The sequence below is a fragment of the Rhinatrema bivittatum genome, chromosome 1, assembly GCF_901001135.1.
Source record: "Rhinatrema bivittatum chromosome 1, aRhiBiv1.1, whole genome shotgun sequence".
NCBI classification, from domain to species: Eukaryota; Metazoa; Chordata; class Amphibia; order Gymnophiona; family Rhinatrematidae; genus Rhinatrema; species Rhinatrema bivittatum.
The window spans coordinates 703,106,291-703,127,030 of NC_042615.1; the positions used below are offsets into that span (position 1 = coordinate 703,106,291).

General features: G+C 42.9%; 1 protein-coding gene across 2 annotated transcripts in view; it reads left to right on the forward strand.

The window, feature by feature from the left end:
- Positions 1 to 20,740, forward strand: part of CD180 (CD180 molecule) — a 51,896-nt gene that overhangs the window by 17,436 nt on the left and 13,720 nt on the right. For both annotated transcript variants that reach the window (XM_029575886.1, XM_029575895.1), the window contains exon 2: positions 7,309 to 7,475. In XM_029575886.1, coding sequence (XP_029431746.1) covers positions 7,309 to 7,475 — 167 coding nt within the window. The remainder of the gene's footprint in view (positions 1 to 7,308; positions 7,476 to 20,740) is intronic.

The window sequence follows — 20,740 nt, forward strand, 5'->3', positions numbered from 1 at the left end:
ACGGTGGTTGCTATGTAAGTCTTGGATATTGTTATGGTATGGCAGGTTTGCTATAAAGAACATAAGTACTGTGAGCTACCAAGAACATTGGATTGTTTTAAATAAATAAATAAAACATAGGATTTGAAATACTGGATCAGACCAAAGATCCATCAAGCCCAGTACCCTGTTTCTAACAGTGGCTAATCCAGGTCACAAGTACTTGGCAGATCTCAGAAGGTTGATAGATTCCATTCTGCTTATCCCAGAGAGAAGCAGTGGGTTTCCCCAAATCCACCTTAAAAGTGTTTATAAACTTTTCTTCCAGGAACTTGTCCAAACCTTTTTTAAACTCAGCTACATTAACATTTTTTACCACATTCTCTGGGAATGAATTTCTGAGGTTAATTATTCATTGAGTAAAAACTTCATTGTATGTCCCCTAGTCTTTGACATTTTTTTTTTAAGATAAATAACCAATTCACTTTTAGCCATTCCACTCTACTCATTACTTTATAGACCTCTATCATATCTCCCCTTAGACATTTCTTCTTCAAAATAAAGAGCCCCAACCTCTTTTGCCTTTCCTCATAGGGGAATTGTTTAGTCTCCTTTATCATTTTGGTTGCCCTTCTCTGCACCTTTTCTAATTCTGTGTTTTTAGCAGGGTTTTATGGTGATCACATTGTGTCTGGTAGTAGAGAGAGTTTGTTTTGTTGTTAATGAGATCTAGAACCTAATTAGTAGCACATACTTTTTAAAAATATCATATGCTTGTTTTTCAACTCTTACTCCTTAATAAGGTAGCAAATAATAATCAGCTGGATAGAGGTTAAGGGTTAGTACTGGTAGAAGATAAGGACCACATTCTTAAAAACCTAAGTGTCACATTTTTTATTACTTATATATTATAAATGTGTGTTTAAATTTTAAAAACGTAAGTCTTCCAGTTCATGGTGTCATGTGTTGTATACAAGGTAGCCAGGCAATTTGGCCATAGGTACAAAATTACTTGGCTACAGATCTGGAGCTAGGTGTCACAACTGAGGGTCCAGCTAGAGCTGGGGAACTCCAAGAGAGCAACTCAGGACTTCAAGGTAAGGCAGAGCAGATCTTCCACCTGGACCAGCTGCCTCCCCGCCAGGTTGAACCCTTGGGTTCTGGTGACCAGAAAGATTTAGACTCCCCCAAAACTTTCCTAAAGTACCTGGTGGTCCAGCGGGGATCCCGGGAGCGATCGCCCACTCTCGGGCCGTTGGCTTCCACTAATCAAAATGGCGCCGATGGCCTTTTGCCTTTACCATGTGACAGGGGCTATCTGTGCCATTGGTCAGCCCCTATCACATGGTAGGAGCAATGGGTGGCCGCACCATTTTGTTTACTGGCAGCAGACAACCTGAGAGCAGGAGATCGCTCCCGGGACCCCTGCTGGACCACCAGGTACTTTAGAAAAGTTTGGGGAGGTCAGGAGGGTGGGGGATTCTAAATAATTAGATTTAAAGAGTCGGGTGGGTTTGGTTTTTTTTCGGCTCGGGACAGCCAAAAAAAAAAGGCGGTCAGAACCGCAGGAAATGAAGATTTCCCACGGTTCTACGAACATGATTCCGGAACCGATTCATATCTCTAAACAGTATGAGTGTGAGCCCTTCTTGCTGTGGCACAGTTGACACCTCCTCACGAACGGACCCACAAGGCTTGTACCAACAGCTGGAGAATGCTCTTTGGTACGGTCCAGGCTAAGGCTTCAGGAAACTAGATAGAGTCCAGGAGTCGAGGCAGGTGGCAGATAAGGCACGGTCAAAGTTCAAGAGTAGGGTCAAGTCCAGGCAGCAGGCGAGAGGTATGTCAAAGTCCAAGACTGAGATTAGAACCAGAGAGGCTGGCTAGGACTGACAAGACCAAAAGACATGGCACGGAAAGACTCTGAAGGCAAGGGTAAGACAAACAGACACGACAAGGAGACAGAGACAGAGCAAGGCAGAAAGGCAATCTAGATGAGGCAAGCCTGAAGGCAAGCTGGATGAGGCAAGGCTGCACACAGGCTGAGCAAGGCAAGACTAAAGCTAGGAGACCTGTTGCTGAGGCATCAGTCAGTAGCACGGCTGGGGTTTAAATATCCAGACATGTGACATCATCTGCCGGTGCCTGCTCCAGGGATTCCTTTCTGTCCACCCTTTGTAAATATTCCTGGGCCCACAAAGGATTCATCCTCCCTCTGGACCCACCAAAAGCTCCCCGGGTCACCCACATTTTCCAATTCAAGGGGGCCAGGTAAGTCATTCTGGGTGGTTGTTCTTCCTCCGATTCTGAACCCCCTGCCCCTTCTGCTTCTAAATTAGCAACACAGGTGTATTTGTCCTGTCAGTGTTGCCTCCTGGATTTAGGAGTCTTAGAGTCTTTATGAAAGAGATCAGGGTCATTCAAGACAAAAGAGTTCTGAAAAGTCCAACTCTTAATGGTTGTGGCTGGACATTCCTGTTGTAAGCTGTTCCAGATACCCTTGAAGTTTGAATAGCTCCATCCTATGATCACGGGGTAGGGTAGCCAAGGGAGAACTCCCACCTCAAGCATATCTTGGCTGGCAAGGGTCTTCAGTTGCATCCGGCTTGTTGGATACTATCAATGGTCCCTGTGAATGCATGCTAGGGTCACTACTTTGTCAGAGTCAATTTGGACTCACTTCACCAAGTTTCTCTAAATTAGCATTTTCACACTCCCCAATGCTTGTCTTGGAATGCCATCTAGCTCGACAAAAATCACAAAAGTAGAAACAGCCTGGCTGGAAACATCCATAAAGTTACAAAAATGTGTGGTCACAGCATGAATGTCCATCAGCTCCTCTTCCCTGCGGGATCAGTCTCGGGCAAAATGGCCCCTTTCTCCACAATTGAAACATGATAGTCTGGCTGAGGTCTGTAGGTATGGTGAGAAGTTCAGCCAGACCTGTGTTAGTGAAGGTCGAGACCTTTTAGTCTTAGGACTCCGCTGTCTATCTCTCAGAATCATGGGGTCTCCTGGCATGGTCTGGGCCTGATAATAGGCCTCCGCTACTTCCAGGATCTTCTCAACCATAAGGCTAGGGTATTGACACACTCACTGATGTATGAGTCGTTCAAAGCTTTCCAGCAAATGTTCAAGCAGAACTGCTTTGGCTACCTCAACTCCAATTTTCCCTTCCGGGTATAGCCACTTGCAGGCGTCATCTTTAAGCCTGTAGAATAGGTTCCTTGGGTTTTCTCCCACCTGCAGAATTCCTAGCTGAAATTGCTGTCGGTAGGCTTCTGGGGTGAGTCCCGTTCTCTCGAGAATGGTGGCCTTGACTTCCTGGTAGGTGGCCTTCCCTTCTGGATTTGATGTTTGTAAGGCATCTTGACTATTCCCAGTAAGTAGATTTTGCAGACAGCCCAACTGTTCTCTGGCCAGCCTGCCAGGCGTGCTATGTGTTCAAAGTTTTTCAAAAAGCCATCGGGGTCTTCTCTAGGGGTCATCTTAAATAGTGTCGGTGTCATGGGATGTGGACTAGTTATGGCCATTTGCATAATGTGGGCTGCATCACCTGCTCTCGCAACACCTGCTGCTGATCATTTTTCTTTTACAAGGCATTTTGAAATTGCTGCTGCCCTGTAGCAAGAACCTGGATCACCTGCTCCATCTTCCCTGCTTAACAAGCTGCTTCCAAATAATGTACATCTCTGGGAATAGGAGAGCGGGGATAAATACAACCTTCTGACCTGTCCAGCCCTCACACACTGCTTGACCCCTGACTATACAGGCAGGAATTAGCCCCCTTTGCCGGTTGTGCAAAAGCTAGGGAAGTGGAACTGGGAAGCTCCAAGAAGAAAAGGGGAAAAATGCTGCAGGGTTTTTTTTCCTTCTCTTCTGCTACTATGACTATGGGCTCTTGTCTGGGCTTCCTGCTTAGGCAAGAGATCCCACAGCTCCCACTATGGGTGCTAACGCGAGTGGTTGCAGCTTGGGAACAGCCAGAGGAAAAAGGAGACAGACTCTGGCTGTTTCTTTAGTGAAGATTATTTACTGTGAAAAATTTATACAGCTCATCTTGACTTCAGGCAAGTCACAATCTTTAAACATAGCAAGTCTTAATTTCATGTCATTCAAACCTTAAGTGTAGCAGGTCTTAGCATGGGGGGTGGGGGGGGGGGGGGGGTGGGCGTGTCTCTGTCTTCTCACCAGGGTTTACTTAACCCTTCTAGACCCTGAGGTCTTATACTCTAGTGAAGGGCTCCTCCTTTCACTCAGAATTTCCTGTAGGTCTGAAACTTAAGGAGGATGGGTGAGACTGCTGTGGTCGGTTCCTTATGGTAGTCTGAGGGAGTTTTCGGTATACTTCCTCACAGAAGAGTAAAAGAATGGATGTGAAGAGTTGTGTCTCATCCATGGCTGGGACTAGGGGGTGGCAGCTGCCCCAGATGTCAAGCCCAAAGGGGCATCAGCAGGGCTGCTTTTACCTATAGGCATAGCAAGGGTCACACTGCATAAGCACACAGGACTCTGCCCTGTCGACTATATTGACTAGTGCCCCTAATCTCAGGCAGCAGACAACAGCCCTCTGCTTCCTGCTTCATTCTCTCCCCGGCCCTGGACAGGGGATAAAGAGGATTGAAGGGGGAGCAAGGGAAGGGACTAATGATGGGCAGGAGGTTGGGGGACACAGAGACGAGGGACTGCTGCTGGGCAGGGTGTTGTGGGAGTGCGGGTCTTCTGTTGCTGAACAGGTAGCCAGGAGGGAGAGGGGCTGCTGGGAAGGGAGTTGGAGGAGAGGGTGCTGCTGATGGGCAGGGGATGAAGAGGAGAGAGAGCAGGGAAACATCTAGGCAAGGGATGGCTGATAGAGAGGGAGGTGCTGCTGGGCAGGGGGGCGGGCCGGGAGGGCAGTCCCGAGTCCCCCGGCACTGCGGCTTGTGCCGGGGGATGCCGAGGCGGCAGGCGTAACTTGCACAACAAAAGGTAGGGGGGGATTTAGGTAGGGCTGGGGGGTGGGGTAGATAGGGGAAGGGAGGGGAAGGTGGGGGGATGCGGAAGGAAAGTTCCCTTCGAGGCCTCTCCGATTTCGGAGCGGCCTCAGAGGGAACGGAGGCAGGCTGCGCGGCTCGGCACACGCAGCCTGCAGATTTTGCGCAGCCTTGAGCGCACCGACCCCAGATTTTATAAGATCTACCTCTATGTGTTTAATTAAGGCTTATATGATGGTTGAGAAACTGTCAAGAGGTTCAAGTCTAGAGTTAATATACAATTGGAGATATTAAAGGAAAACAAACTGATTACTTGGTGCGTCCTTATCTTTCAACTTTTTTCCTCCTTCTCTTTCTCTTTATAAAAAGTGTGTTTAGAAAGCCAGGTTTTCAGACTAGTTTTAAATAGTTTCAAATTTCTCTGCAGCCTTATTTCGAGTGGCATGGAGTTCCATAGAACAGGTCCAGCCAGCGACAGTGCTCTCTCCCTTACCTGAGTGAGGTGTGCTGATTTAACAGAAGGAATAGTTCGTAGAGCTTTATTAGCTTTATTATCTGTTTAGAGATCTGCCACTCCACATTCAAAAAGAAACTTAAAACCTGGCTCTTTAAACAAGCTTTTACAGGACCATAAGCACTTTTTTTCCCCTATAGCCAGTAAGAGTTCCTCACCATCGCATTCCCCAGGTTCTATACTTCTTCTCGACTCTTTATCCAATCTCTTGCTGCAGGACTCATGTGACATTTACTGTTTTGCTTTTATGTTTTTGTTTTTACTGCTCAATGAGACTTGTTAGCCAATATGTTTACATCACAATGTTAATTTTGATCTAGTTTACCCTTTTCCAAGTTCCATAACCTTGTTCTATGTAATGCCTCTAGGCAAAAATTTATGTTCTGTTTCAATGTAAACCGATGTGATCTGATTTTCATACAGGAACACCGGTATAAAAAAAAAAAAATCTAAAAATAAATAAATAAATAAATTAGCAGATCTCAGGTTTCTGTGTGGTACATGTATGCGCAGTGCTGTGTTAAGCCAGTCGGCCTTTTCATCATCGATTAGTTTATAAATTATACATGAATTATACACAATACTTTGTATTGTATTCTTTGTTCAATTGGAAGCCAGTGTAGCTCAGCTATGTGATGTGGTCTGTTTTCTTGCCTGTCAAAATTCTAGCAGCGGAATTTTGCAATATATGGAGAGTGGTCTAATGTTAACTTGAGGTAGCCTTAATAGCAGAGAGTTACAGTAGTCTGTGCTCGCGAATATCATTACCTGTAAGACTGTGCAAAAATTATTCAGCGTTAGCAGGGGTTTCAGTCTTCTAAGGATCATTAGTTTAGCGTAACCTTCTTTTAATTTCTGTGAAATGTGTTGTTTCATGTTAAGCTCAGTGTCAATTATTACCCCTAGATTAGAAGTTTTAAATGCAATAGCACCCAACCCCTCCCTTATAGCTACCTCTGGGATGATTTTCCCATGATTTTCCCATGAATACTCAGAGAGACAGTAAATATTGTGTACAGATAGCAATCAAGGCCTTGAAACAAGATTCAAGGCCTTAAAGATAACACATAAAGCTTAGGTGAGGCTCTGTCCCATCTATGGTGCCCTGCAACTAATGTGGGACAGGTGCAGCATTTTGCACCATTTGAAGCCTAGACAGGGTTTCTATAAGGATTCCTTTATATACAACATCGAGTTGACCAGGTGGGTTAATACCACTGTTGTAGGAGTGTTTATAGCTCACTTCTACATAGGCATAGGCGTAATTGTTTCATTAAGTGCAGTTTCAGGATGGCTTTTCTCACTATGTAGGCGACATGAGCCTTCATATTATTAGGCTGAGTCAGGAGACCTACTGGGATGCAAATTTTTAATTCCCTCTATCACACACTCTGTGCAACCTTGCTCAAGTAATTTTATCTCCCTTGCCACAGTTTATCCAATTATAATTAGATAAAAATGGTAATAATAATCATAATAATAATAATTAAAATGCAAACCCTCTCCCATTGGAAGGATTTGTTAAAGTCCATGCACTGGAAAGTACTGCTAAGCTATTTACTCCAGGATTGTTTCTGCGCTATTCATCTGTAAAGCATTTTGGCCTCGTTTCATAGAAAGAAATGGAAAATCCTAAATTTCTATCATTGTTATTATTCAGGGCATTCTATTTAAGTTGTATACTCTTTTCACTAGTGGAGCACGTGGAGTTTAAGTGATTTAAAGGTAACAAGGTGAGAATGGCAGAGACAGAAATAGAATCTTTTCTATACTGCACATTTGTATGATGGAAAGGTGGTAGGTGTGTATTTGTATTTAATGCTGCATGCACTTAATTCACAGGTTACTGTCAATAAAACCTACAACTGTGAAGGCCTAGGATTGACACAAGTCCCGGAAAGCCTCCCGTTTACTACAGAGACCTTAGATTTCAGCTTCAACATACTGTCAGCCCTCTACAATTTCACCTTTAGTAGTTTAGGGAATCTGAAATATTTAGATTTAACAAGGTAAGATCTTTATTATTTCCATGCATGTTTACATTCCAACCTGTGGTCTTAATGCATCATATTTTATTTATAAATAGACTGCATCTTTTCAGGGCTTTTCACTAGAACTGGGTGCAAGCTGCATCATATTGGCCTCCTCTCCAGCAGACCTGTACTGGTACGACAAACAGAATAACATTTCTTTTCCTCTGACATTGACTACTAAAGACAGACAGTTTATCATGTAGTAATGTAAAGTCTAGAATTCAAAAGGTGGTATTTTTTCATAAAGTTTTCTCCAGCCATCCTATTTTGCTCTCCGCTTGTCTACTGCTCTAATCTGACTCATGCTGACTAGCCTGACCCGCATTTCTTCACACAGAAAGATCAGCTCAGAAGGTAACAGCATGTCATGTCTACAGACAGGGAGAAGACGAGGACCTAAACTTAGAAAAATCATTCATGGCTCTAGTTTCCCGTTCCCTTCCCAAATCACCTCTTTCATTAGTGTTGCAAGATGATATCTAGCGGCTGAGTGAGTTAACAGTCTTTTTCAAGACTCCTTGCCTCTCTCTTCTCTCTGTGGTCATCAGGGGTACTCCAAGACATATCTAGTATTGCCTAGCCAAAGCAATGCATTCCTGATCTCTGGTGCACCCAGACTCATGAAGCAAAACCATGAGAGGCTGCTCCCATCTAAATTACTTATGTGAGAATAGAGTATACTTGGTGCCAACCATTGGACTGCTGAGTATATCCAAAGTTATTGATGAAGTTTATTATTCTTGGGAGCTGCTTTTCCATTCCAACAATATTTAAAGAAATTAGCATATTGTGTTGAGTTAGTACTACAGTCTTTTAAGGACTGAGACCAAGATAAATAAATTGCCCAATTCACATTTCATTAAATTTCTTAGAGATCCATTTGGTAAGCCATTCAAGCTCAATGTTCTGTAGATTAGTAACCTCAACACTGAAGAGAGAGAAAATCTGATTCTACATTTAGTCATTAAGATGGTCATTTTCAAAGCCATTTTTAGATAAAACAGTGCTTTGCCCACGGAAATGACTGATCACAAAATTGCTCACTAAGGATGCACACAATTTTTGGTTCAGTTCATTTTTTCATTTCAGGAGGAGGTGGTTCATTAAGATTTGGTTCCTATAATTATTTTTCCAGTTTGGTTTGTTTGCCAAACCAAAATAAATTAAACAAAAAAGACTTCAAAACAAAACAAAAACCTAACTGAAAAAATCCCCCCAAAATGGGTCTTCACTGGGACCAGACCTCGGTGCCTAAGCCTGATCCTGGACTGGTCCCAGTGCCTAGGACCAGGCCTCTCGAAGTCTTCTTTCATCTTCAGTCTTCGAAAAATGACACAGCCTACTTGAAGGACGCGCTGCAAAGCTGTCACTGCAGCATTTTCCTCTGGAATGGATGGTGCCATTTTGATATACAGCCATACATTTCAATGTCGTCATATGAAATGGTACCATCCCTCCGGAGGAAGATGCCATAGTAACATTTCTACAGTGCATCCTTCAAGCGGAGAGAGTCGTTTTTAAAGATTGAAGATGACATTGGGAGGTCTGGCCCTAGGCCTGTGGGTCAACTCCAGGCTAGCTCTTAGTATTGAACCTAGCTTATTTTTCCCCCCAAAATGCATGAAAACGAAAATACATACAAATATTTTCAGGTATTTTTGTAGGGGTCTATTTTCGGTTCCTTCCATTCAGAACAAACCAAAAATGGCCTCATTCGTGGCATTTTATATATTCATTTCAAACAAATGCAAATCCCTATTGCCCGCCCAATATGTGGGTAAACTTATGTGTGTAGGTCATGCATGCATGTAATTTTTCCCCAGAGTGAGGGGTTTGGACTTACAATTATATTATTGCATTTTCAAAAGCATGCATATTTCCTCAAAATGTTCTATGCACATAATAGCAGGTATAATTATGTGCGGATACATTTGGTGGGATAATTTTCAAAACGGACTTATGCACCTTAGGGGTCATTTTCAATAGCTTTCGCACGCGTGCAATAGGGACTTTTCGCATGCGATAGGGTGATCGGGACGGAGTCAACCCTGGAAGAGGAGGAGTCAGGGCAGCACGGGGCCGAAGCTGTGGAGACATCGCTGGGGGCGAAAGGTAAGGACCCTTATTGCTGCCAGTTTCGCGTCAAATAACTACACCTTTTATGGTAGTTATTTGGTGCGAAAGCCGGCAGCCAGCGCAGTGCAGTGGTGTGATGGCTGCCGATTTTCGCAGGCCCGCCCCCCTAGTATCGCGCAATTCACAGAGCCGCGCATCAATAGAAAATCTAGCCCTAAGTCCACTTTAAAAACTGGTGTAACTTGCACACACATTTGCAGGCTGTTATAAAAGTATCTCCTAATGTAGCAAGTTACAGCAGGCCCCATAAAATGGCCTGAAATTAGTTAGAGTTATTATAAAAGTTATTCCGCTCATAAGTAAGACTGTTAGAAAGGCTATGTTAGTCATTTGCATGTCCCAAAATGAAATCCTGAGATACTTACTACTGACCAGTATAGGTTGCAATTTACTGCAAACCACATAATTCCAAATCAAACCATGATGCCTGATCTTCAGTCTCCAGATAGCCAATAGCTCTGGTTATCTTAGGATCCAATTCATCAAGGATGTTTCTCATAATTTAGAACAGAAGGCTAATAAGCCCAGAAGGCATAACTTTCAACAAGCCTAAAAAAGCTGGTTAGATGATGGTTTAAAATAAAAAGCAGTTTGCTGGTAAAATGACTTAAAACTCAAATTGTGTTTTCATCTGTTAGGTGCACCCAATCTTGTGGTAAAAGTGGTTAGTTAAACTGGATTTGGACAAGTTCCCAGATGAAAAGTCCATAAGATTCACCATACTGGGTCAGACCAAAGGTCTATCAAGCCCAGTATCCTGTTTCCAATAATGCTCAATCCAGGTCACAAGTACCTGGTAGAATCCTAAAGGGTAAATAGATTATATCCTGATTATCCCAAGGATAAGCAATTGATTTCCCCAAGTCCACCTTAATATTGGTTTATGGATTTTTCTTCCAGGAATTAGTCCAAACCTTTTTTAAACCCAGCTACACTACAGCTTTCACCACATCCTCTGGCAACAAATTCCACAACTTAATTATGATGTGAGTAAAAAAAATATTATTTTCCTATTTGTTTTAACTTCATTGCATATCCCTTAGTGTTTATACTTTTCAAAAGAGTAAACAACTGATTTATGTTCTCCTATTCCATTCTGCTCATTATTTTATAGACCTCTATTGTTTCTCCCTTCAATCAACGGGGAAATCCAGAGCTCTTGGATTTTGCAATACATTTCATTTATATAATTTATTAATCATTTCCCACAAAATGGCAAAAGCAATGTACAATAAAATATACATAAAAAATATATACATATAAAACAAGTAAAAGACATATAAATAATACATTCGTTAAACAATAGAGATATTACAGCATAAAATCAACATCAAACCTACACATAGGTTTGATCAATAAGATCAATAAAATCAAGAGATCTGCTGCAAAAGAAAGGCTTTAAGACTACTTCTGAAAGTTTTACTATTAGGATTTAGTCTTAAATCAGCCAGCAAAGAGTTCCATAAGGAGGGGCAGCTACAGAAAAGGCTGATTCTCTGGTGGATGTTAAATGAGCAAGTCGTACTGTTGGCACATCAAGGAGTCCATGTTAGGAACAACGTAGTTGGCAGGATGGTTGTATACTTTTAACAATGCATAAGCTTCCATTGGGGATTTATTGGAGGGTGATACAATTCCATCACTCCTGCCTGGAGTGCCAGCTAGTGTCCTGCCAATCCCCAGGCTAAGGGTCCACTCATATCTTTCCTAGTGATTGAAGATCCACTGGTTCTGGTTGCCATGAATATTGTGGGACCCCAAGTAATAATAGATTATGCCATATGTTTTCCCCTGGGCAATTCCCTTACACTGCATCGCAGTCAAGATAATTGTGTGAGAGTTGGTGAAGCTGTTCAGCATACAACATCTCCACAACTTGGTGCACCACCCACAGACAAATGGTCTGGTTGAGCACTTCAACCAGACCTTGAAAGTTATTTTATATAAATATTTAGGTCAGGACATAGAAGACTGGAACCAGCTGATAACTTTCCTTCTCTTCACTGTAAGGGAACCCCATAGACTTCCATAATTTTCTCTCATTTTGAGCTGTTGATAGGCTGACAACCATGCGGCTTACTGGATGAGGTAAAAGACCAATGGGAGAGCCAAGAATCAGAAATTTAGGATGTTTTGGCAAATATTGCTGGCCTTTAGAGGAAGACTGGAGGAAGCCTCAAAAATGGCTAGGGAGGCCCAAGAGAAACAAGGTACCCTTGAACGAGAGTTCTCAGCAGGAGATAGGATAGTGATATTTGTTCCCATCTCCCCCAACTGCCTTTTGGTTAACTGGAGGGGGTCCAGGCAAGACTATTAAGTAGCTGGGCCCATCAGATTATGACAGCAAGATTAAGGAGGGAAGGGGTGGTATCAGATATGCTACATAAACCTACTACAACCCTGGGCAGAGCAACAAACCCTAACCACTTTGTGAAAACTTGGAGAGTAAAACGAGTTAGGACCACATGTCACAAAAATACAGCCAGATGCAGGAGTTGCCATAGTTGAGGGCTCACATCTGGCCAAAGACAATATGTAGAAGAGGTGTTAGGTTAGGCAAGAGATGTTTTTTCTCCCTTCCCAGGGAAGACACACTTGTTTACACATCATATAAAGACTCAGCCCAGATGGATAGTAAAACAGTCCTCCTACAAGTTACCCAAGTTTAAGCAGCAAGAGATAAAAAAAAAAAAAGGAAATTTATTTAAAATTCTTAAAACCCACATACTTTAGCATCCTCCTTTTCTAAGTGGGGCACATGGCAACAAACATTAAAACAAAAAAATCACTAAATCAGAAATGTAACCAAAATATTTTCAAAACAGTAGGGGTGTACAGAGGAAACAATTTTCTTTTGATTCATTCATTTCCATTTGATACATTAGTTTTAAATGAAAAACTTATTTTATTCAATTCATTCATTTACCATTAAAGTCAATGGGGAAGGTTCCAAATTGGGTTTTTTTCATGCATTCAAATAAAACCGGTGGGTAGACATCATCAGAATGGTGAAGGCAACACATCAAGACTATGTCAAGGTGGCACCAAAAGTGGTTTGAATAGACTAAGGCACCTGTGGGATAGCAGAGTAACTTTCTTAGGCTGGAGGCAGGAGCCACACTGACATGAGCCTTTCCTTCTTACAATTTTCAGCTTTTATTACAATATTCAGCAAACAATGTAGACTGCAAACCTCCAGCAGTGTACCTCCAGCTTTTACCTTCTGACAGAGAGGGTTTGGGAGCTGCCTTCTCGTTCTGTTCCTAGCTAGGTTGAGGCTCTGCCTTGTCTACTGCCCAGCAGGGTCCCACCCACAGAGCTCTCTCCTCTTTGGGGTTTAAGGTGGACTAGACTAGATACTTCATCCCATTTGGGATAAAGGGGGGTATAGGGCCATTCTTTTCATACCCTCGCCCCCTCTGTTCAAGCCCATTGAAGAGAGTGCTGCCATTCACCCTGGATCCTATCCAGGGAAGTGGCTCGACTCCCCAATACACTTCTACTGGCATCCCGCCAGCTGGATTCAGGATAGGGGCTATGTTCTCCCCTCTCATTAGAGAGGGGAGAACTCAGACACCACCATTATCATAGCCACCTACTGCTCCATTCTCCCAGGGTCTACCCATAATCCTTCAAAGGAATCCATTTGTTGTTCTGGGTTCCACTTCTCCCTGGCTGGACTCTCTGGACATCACTTGGATGTTCCTGTGGTGGCTTCAACTCTGTTTTGACTTTTTCCATGGTGTCTTCTAACTCCTCTGTGCTGTTTCCATCTCCATCTGCTTCAATGGAGCTTAAGGTAGACCAGGATGGATGCCTGAACTCATATAGGTTAAAAGGGGGGGGGGGGAGTTGTAGGGCCACTCCTTTACAGCACAGTAAAGGAGCAAAGGGGTACTAGTAGTGGCAGGAGTTCTTCAAGGCACCAAAGGAGCAAAGAAGCAGCAAGAATGTTAAAACACCCTAAGGTTTCAAAAGAGGACATAATAAATAGTAGGTGGAACCCTCAAAAGCAGCACGAGAAGCAAAGTGGCACCAAGAGTGGCATCTAAATCCTAAGGTACCCTGAAGAAGAAATGAAGCAGAAAAGTGGCAGGAAAACCCCCAAGATACCAATAAATGGCAAAGCAGCATAAAAATTGGCATCAACAAAACAAGGTGCCATGGGAGGTGCAAAGCTTCCCTCCACACTGGCAAGAACACCCAAGATGTAGAGTCTGGAATATGACAGCAAGACCTTCAATATGCAAAGTCTGGGTATGGCAGCAATGCTGAGTGGAAGAAAGACCCCAAGGTGTAGGATAAAGGGCATAGCAGCAAGGCAGAGTGGCATGGGAGATATATGTCCTGTTGAAGCACTTGCAACTTGTCAGATTTAGTACAAGAGAATGATTTGTCATCGGTATCACCTTTGTGACTTTCCGTAGTTGAAATTGATCTTGCTGCCTAGTAGATTTGTGGGTTTCTGGTGAAATTTGCTTTCTGATTGAAATTTTTGGTACAATCAGAACATGATAATGATCTCTCATCAGTATGGCTTTCCTGGTAATTTGTGAGGTTTGCTTTATTAAGAAAGTTGGTCCCATATTCTATAGCTCAACACAGTCTCTTCCCTTTGTTGATTTTCTGATGTTGCATTAGTTCTTCTTACTTTTGCTGGCTCGCAGGCTCTTCCCATGTGCCGCCGCCAGCTCACTCACTCAACATTGCCAAGCCAGGCCAGGAACGCCGCCATCCTCACCATCAGGGCCTTCCCTCTAGGCATGCACATGCACAGCACACATCAACCTATGAAGGCCTTCGTGGCAGGAACAGACTTCCCTGAAACCTTCTGATATATCACATGACCATGTATTTAAACCCTGGCTGTGCAACACAAAATCATCTCGGCAATGGGTCATCTGCCTTTGCAGTTATGAATTGTTGTTCCTTCATTCCTTCAGCTTCATCTTTGCCTCTTCAGCATTGTCCTCAGCCTTGCCCTCAGCCTCATCTTTGCCTCTTCAGCTTGCCTTTGTCTCTCCAGCCTTACCCAGTTATCATTTCTATCCTTGTATGGATTGCCAGTATTGACCTTAGCCTAGACCCTTGTTATTTCTACATTCAACCTCAGCCTGCCTTGCTGTCTGCCTTTGACCTCACCCTGAATCTACTATTCTGCCTGCACCCCAGAGACTGCAACCTTAAGATCTGCTAGCTCCCAGAATCCAAGGGCTCAACCCATGAGGAAAGCGATTGCTACAGGTGAAGCTCCAGTCCAGTCTCTGCACTGTCTGCTCTGCCAGTTGGCGATGAGAACCTACAGGGCTTTCCCCTGTAAGTTGCATCAAACTCACCCCAACACAAGAGGTTCTCTCTTGCTTTTACCACATTCTGTAAATGTAAAAGGTCTCTCCTGTGCATTTTTTTCTCTTGACTGAGTGTTTTTGGGAACATTTCCCAGTATAAGAAGAAAAAAGAAGGGTGGGAGAACTAGTCTGGGATCCTAGAGATGGACAGCAAAACAGTAAAGTAGAAAACCAGAAAAGAGATGGGGGTGGAAGGAGAAACTTGTTTGTCTTATTTTTTCAATTTTTTTTTTCTGGAGATAAAACACCCCAGTATAACAAACAAAATAAAATAGAGTGGAACAGGTAGGCTGTGATTATAGATGTGTAGAAGAAAACAAAGAACCAAAATAGAGGCGAGTGGGAGGAAAAACTTTTTTTTGTTTTTCAATTTTTTTTTCTGTGGATAAACACCCCACTATAACCAACATACAAACAGGGTGGGGAAACTAGGCTGAAATCTAAACAGACAACACAGAAGCACCGAATCTCCCATGCTGTTACATAATAGGTATGGAAGGTAGACAAATTAACAGCATGACCCCCCCAAGGTGCTATACCAGGGTCATAGCAGGAAGGTAGATCAGGTAGGCAGAGCAGCAGCAAGGCTTTCAAGGTTCTTTCAGTCATCTTGCCACATGCATGGAAATTCTGCAAACCCAAGCAAAGGCAAATTGATTTTCTGAATGACCAGCTTTTCTATCAACTCTGCCACCAGCCTTGAGCAATGAAGTCTCCTAATGTCCTTTGTCATTAAGAAGACATGTCCACTGGGCACGCTGTTTGGTGGGCAGGAAAGATAGTGCTAAACCACGTTGGCTAGTTCTGGCCAGACTGTGGACTTGGATACAGATGTGCTGGCATAATGGGTACACATGTCCTCAATAGGCCCTGTGAGATAGCATGCCACAGAAATTTGTCCTGGGGTTGGGGTGAAAGTCTTTCTTGCCAGTTGCTTTGGATATGGCCTGTGTCAGGAGATAGAGTTCTTTGTGGGCAATGTGGCTTTGGTGTATGGAGGTGGGGAGAAAGTGGTAACTAGCAGGGTGCTGCTCCTGCTTGCACTACTTTCTGAAATAGCAATTCTTTTTTGTTCTGCACATCACCACTGTGCTTCTGCCTCTGCTGTGCAAACACCTTAGCTATTAGCATCACCTTTATGAATATGAGATATTGGGACTAAAGGGTGAGACTTCCTTTCATCCATGGATCACAAAGTGTAGCAGGTATGTATTAGTTTCTGTCAGAGGTTTTAGTTTCTTGCACCTGCTGCTGCACAGAGTCCAAAAACTGCAGCACGTCTGCCTCCATTTCCTCTTGCTCATGGAAGCCCTCTAATGTTTCCTCTGGAATATTTACTATTGGCATGACCTTGGCCTAGGGCAGGTCTTCTGGAACTCAGATCCTCCATGGCAACCTTGAAGAGTTTCAGGATTTGTACCAGCTGCCTCATCACTACCCAATTATGATGCCCCAGGAGGGGCAATGCACACTTTTCTCTGTTTCCAAAGGCAGATCACGAAGGGGTTTCTGTTGCTCTACTAATCTGTGGGGTATCATATAATGGAATTCCAGTGGGTGCCAACATCTTGAATCAGAAGCCTGTGAGGCTTCCCTGTTTCTCATGGAGAAACTTCCCCACCTTCATGCTTCTATGGAAATGCACCTCTCTATCAGGTTCTTCATTGGACCCCAGCCCCAGTGCATTCCCCTCTGTCAGGTGCATCAAATGTGCAAAGCATTAAATATCATGAAAGCCCTCAACTTCTATTGCCTTTACCATATTTTCTCCACAGTGTTATAAAGAAATCTGCCTGAAGACTCCTATCTCTCCACTCTGTTTGCTAATCATCAAGCATCTTTCTTATGGCTGACAAGGTATGGGGCTATGCATCAACTAGGTGTGAAGCAAAGGCCCCTCCCCCACCCCCGATGCTCCATTCTTGCTGGAGCTGCTTCCACTGGGTTGATTGGGCATTGGTGTCTTTCATTGTGTGAAGCCACTTTAGTGGGACATGATCTGTCACCAGGCAGAAACAGCTCCCAAAGAAGGTAGCATCTGAGAGTTTCTTTTTTATTTTTTAAACTTTGAGTCATATAAATCCTCAAATTAAGAGACAAAAATGTCCAAAACAGCACAGTTATATTCCTGTCGAAAACATGCCAATTTGGTTTCATTTCCTCCTCATAGTATTTTTCCAAACCCTATTTTTCTCCCATGAGCACTGACATTCATATCCCAATACACCACTCATTCATCACGTTATTTATATGCATGTCATACACTCCAACAATAATCAGCAGCACACCAACAGCCCAATACTGTTTCACCCCAGGAAGCAGATTACAGCATCTTATGCACTTTGAACCAAAGCTGGTGATAATCCTTCAGCTTCATGGCCTGCCGTGGATTCACAATGTCTTTTCTTTTCTGCATCTCATATGTAATCCCTTGTGGCTATTTTAAGTCCCAGAGCACACAATCTAATTTATTTCTTCGGGGCTGTCTGGCTAGCATGTCACATCCTACTCTGACTCTCAATCCCTGGGGGGAATTCCTTTTACAGGGGGGGGGGGGGAAGCACTTGCTTATGGCCCAGTGTATATCTTTAAAATGTAAGTGCTTCCCATGAAGTAAAATGCAGTAAGAAGTCAGAAAGGGCCATGACTGTGTGTGAAATAATAGTTTACTGATTCATAAAATTAAAGTCCATTTGTCCAAATGATGAGTGTACATCTGACTGTTGCTACAGGACTTTCTGCTTGATAGGTAGGTGTCCTTATTACAGACATCTGGTTAGAGCCCATGAGGAATTTAAATGCACATTCACTCCCAGCGGCTGTTCCCTTGGAATCCTAGTGATAGGGTCCCCTCTGCATTGCAAAAATCCTACCTTTAGTCATCTTCTCCTCCTTGAACACCTTGCCTGTCCTGGTGTCAGGATGGGTGGAAATCCAGATGAGATCTCCTGATTTAGGTTCTTCATTCCTTTAGTTCAATTGTTCCCCTACATCCTTGATTGTTTCTTTTTCCTGGGGATTTCTCTTAGGGAAAAGTCAGTGGGATCAGGGTTTACCAGAGCCTTGCAAGCCCAGTGGGGAAGGGAGATCCAAAACCTCCCCACTTAACTCAAAAGTCCCAAAAATACTTTAAAGTTTAAACTGTATACTTCTTCCTAAACTGGTATTCATGCTGTCATAGGTGCTTGCCACATTCAGGTTGTAAATGGGCTCTCTGGTCTTCAGCCCCTGTACTTTGAGTACGGCCAGCGAGGATGACTTTCCCCAAAGAAACAGTGAATCTCAGTTCCTTCCAAAAATCACTAAATTTACTCGTTTAGCCTTCACAGTCTCTCGCACCAGAATCCATCACTGGTGCCTACCTAACTAGGGTTTAGAGTAGGCTCACACTGATGCCCCTAAAGGGTATCAGGCTCAGCAATCTCTCTCTCTGTAACTTATAATGAGAAGGACCCTCTGGCAGGGATTGCACTATGAGGTATCTCTTCTAAAAGAAAATGCCTTTGGGCAAGGCAGGAGGCCCTCCAGAGTATGGAAAAAATACATCCTTACTCTCTGACTGCTTCCTCAGATTGAACCCACGATGTCTTAAAATGGCTGGGCTAAATGGCAGTGAAGCATCCAATCCAGGGCCTCCAGTTGGGAGGACTGAAGGTATGGATGGCTTCTTACAAAATTGGTTCTAATGCAATGTGACATCTGGTGGCCAAACCCAGTAGGGGTGCCACATATATAAAGCAACCTGTTGCATCAACCCAAACCAGGAATTAAAGTCAAGAGTTTCAGCTCATTCCAAGATATCATCATCATTTTCTCAGCTAGCAGAAGAGAGTTGCAAAGGAATTTCACCCCTCCCCCCCATACTACTTTGAAATCTCATATATCCATTGAATAAATGTAAGTATATTAGCTTGTCTGACCAATCAATAGTGTAATACAATATTATTTATACATTCACAGATTTTATGCCAAAACCCCTGCAACTTTTTGCAATCAGTAAACATAGGGCAGAATGTGCTGCTGGCAGTTCCACATTTTTCACAAGTATCAGTGTCCCACAGCTTCATTTTGGCTCCTCGTTTTCTGCTTATGTAACTCCGATGGATCAACTTAAATTGAATCTCTCTCAAGTTTGCTGCAGATATCTATTTACATAAATGTACAAATGCTCGAGAGAAATCCAATTCCACCAATTGGACACTCAGATCTTTACTCTATTTAGCAGCCAACACATTCAAGTGTGGTATTTTTAAACTCTTTTGAACTGTAATAACCCATATGCCAGTTTTGTTAAATTTGGGAGTCGAATCAAAAAAATCTTCCTCGCCTTCTGTAAAACAATATTCTCCACCCGCTCCCTACCCAAACTCATGCAATAATGTTTAGCTTGCAAATAATTGATGAAGCAGTATAGCCTGGTTCTCTTGTAATTCTTGAAATGTCAAAATTGTCCGATTATCCAAATCAAAGAGTTGACCCACACTATACAATCCCCTATCAGCTCAGTCAAAAAATGTCTGACAGATAAGCCCTACTGGGAAATCTCAATTCCCGGTTAGAGATAAAAACAGCAAAATCCACACTGGTTTTCCTAATATTCGCCGCCACCATTGCCAAGCTCTTTTCACTGTCCCATAACATAAAGGCCTACTGTACTGGTAGTTACACACCCTCTAGACACATGCAGTGCATTTACAGGGTTATATGGTGCAAAGCTCTCCCCTATCAGACCCTCTGGATACCCAATCTTGAATAAATCGGAGTAAAAATACTAAGCTATATATCCTCAGATCAGGTATCACCTGTTTCCCTTTCCTTTTGTCCGTTATTAAGTTTTAGTAGCTTATTCTGGCCTATTCCCCATAAAGGTCATGAGTAGAGACATATTTCTGCACATCCCTATATTTGACCCATATAGGAAGAATCTGTATAGGATATAGTATTTTAGGCAGTATGACCATTTTAATAAGTGCACAACAACCCATTAAGAACAAGGGAAAACGTCTCCATCTTTTCACAAGTGCTTCAAATATTATCCAATCCTTTCCCAAAATTTAGCTTATATAAGGCATTCGTGGAGCGAGCCAAGACAACACCCAGATATTTCAACTGTTTATCAGCCCAAGCAAATGGGAAGGCCTCCTTCCATTCAGTGTTTGACATTTCATCCAACATGAATACTTGGGATTTAGTATAATTTATTTTTAGCCCAGAAAAAGTGCCGTATAAATTGATCATTCCCATAATTGAAGTTAAACTGGTTTCTGGGTTTCCCCAAATAGCAACATATCTATCATCTGCAAACATGCTTAATTTAAGTACATTTTTCTCCACTGTTATGCTTTCAAATGTCTCCATTTGACTTAGTTTAATCACTAATGGTTCCAGAGACAAAACAATTAACAAGGGGGATAAAGGACAGCCTTGCCTCGTTCCCCTGCACAATTCAAATTGATCAGACACAGCACAGTTAACTAATTTCTGGGCCATAGGTTTACTGCACAATAGTCTTATCCACTCCATAAACCCCTGACCAAAATTAAACTTGTCCAGACCCAGAACAAATATGGCCATTCTGCTCCATCGAATGCCTTTTCCGCATCCAAACTGAGTAACACACCCTATTTATCATTACTGTTTTTCGAGAAAATAGCAGACAGTGTCTTGACCATATTTGTCATCTTCTCTTGATAAAGCCAGTTTTATCTGGAGCTATCAAACATTATGCCAACACCGCTGCCAATATTTTGATATCTT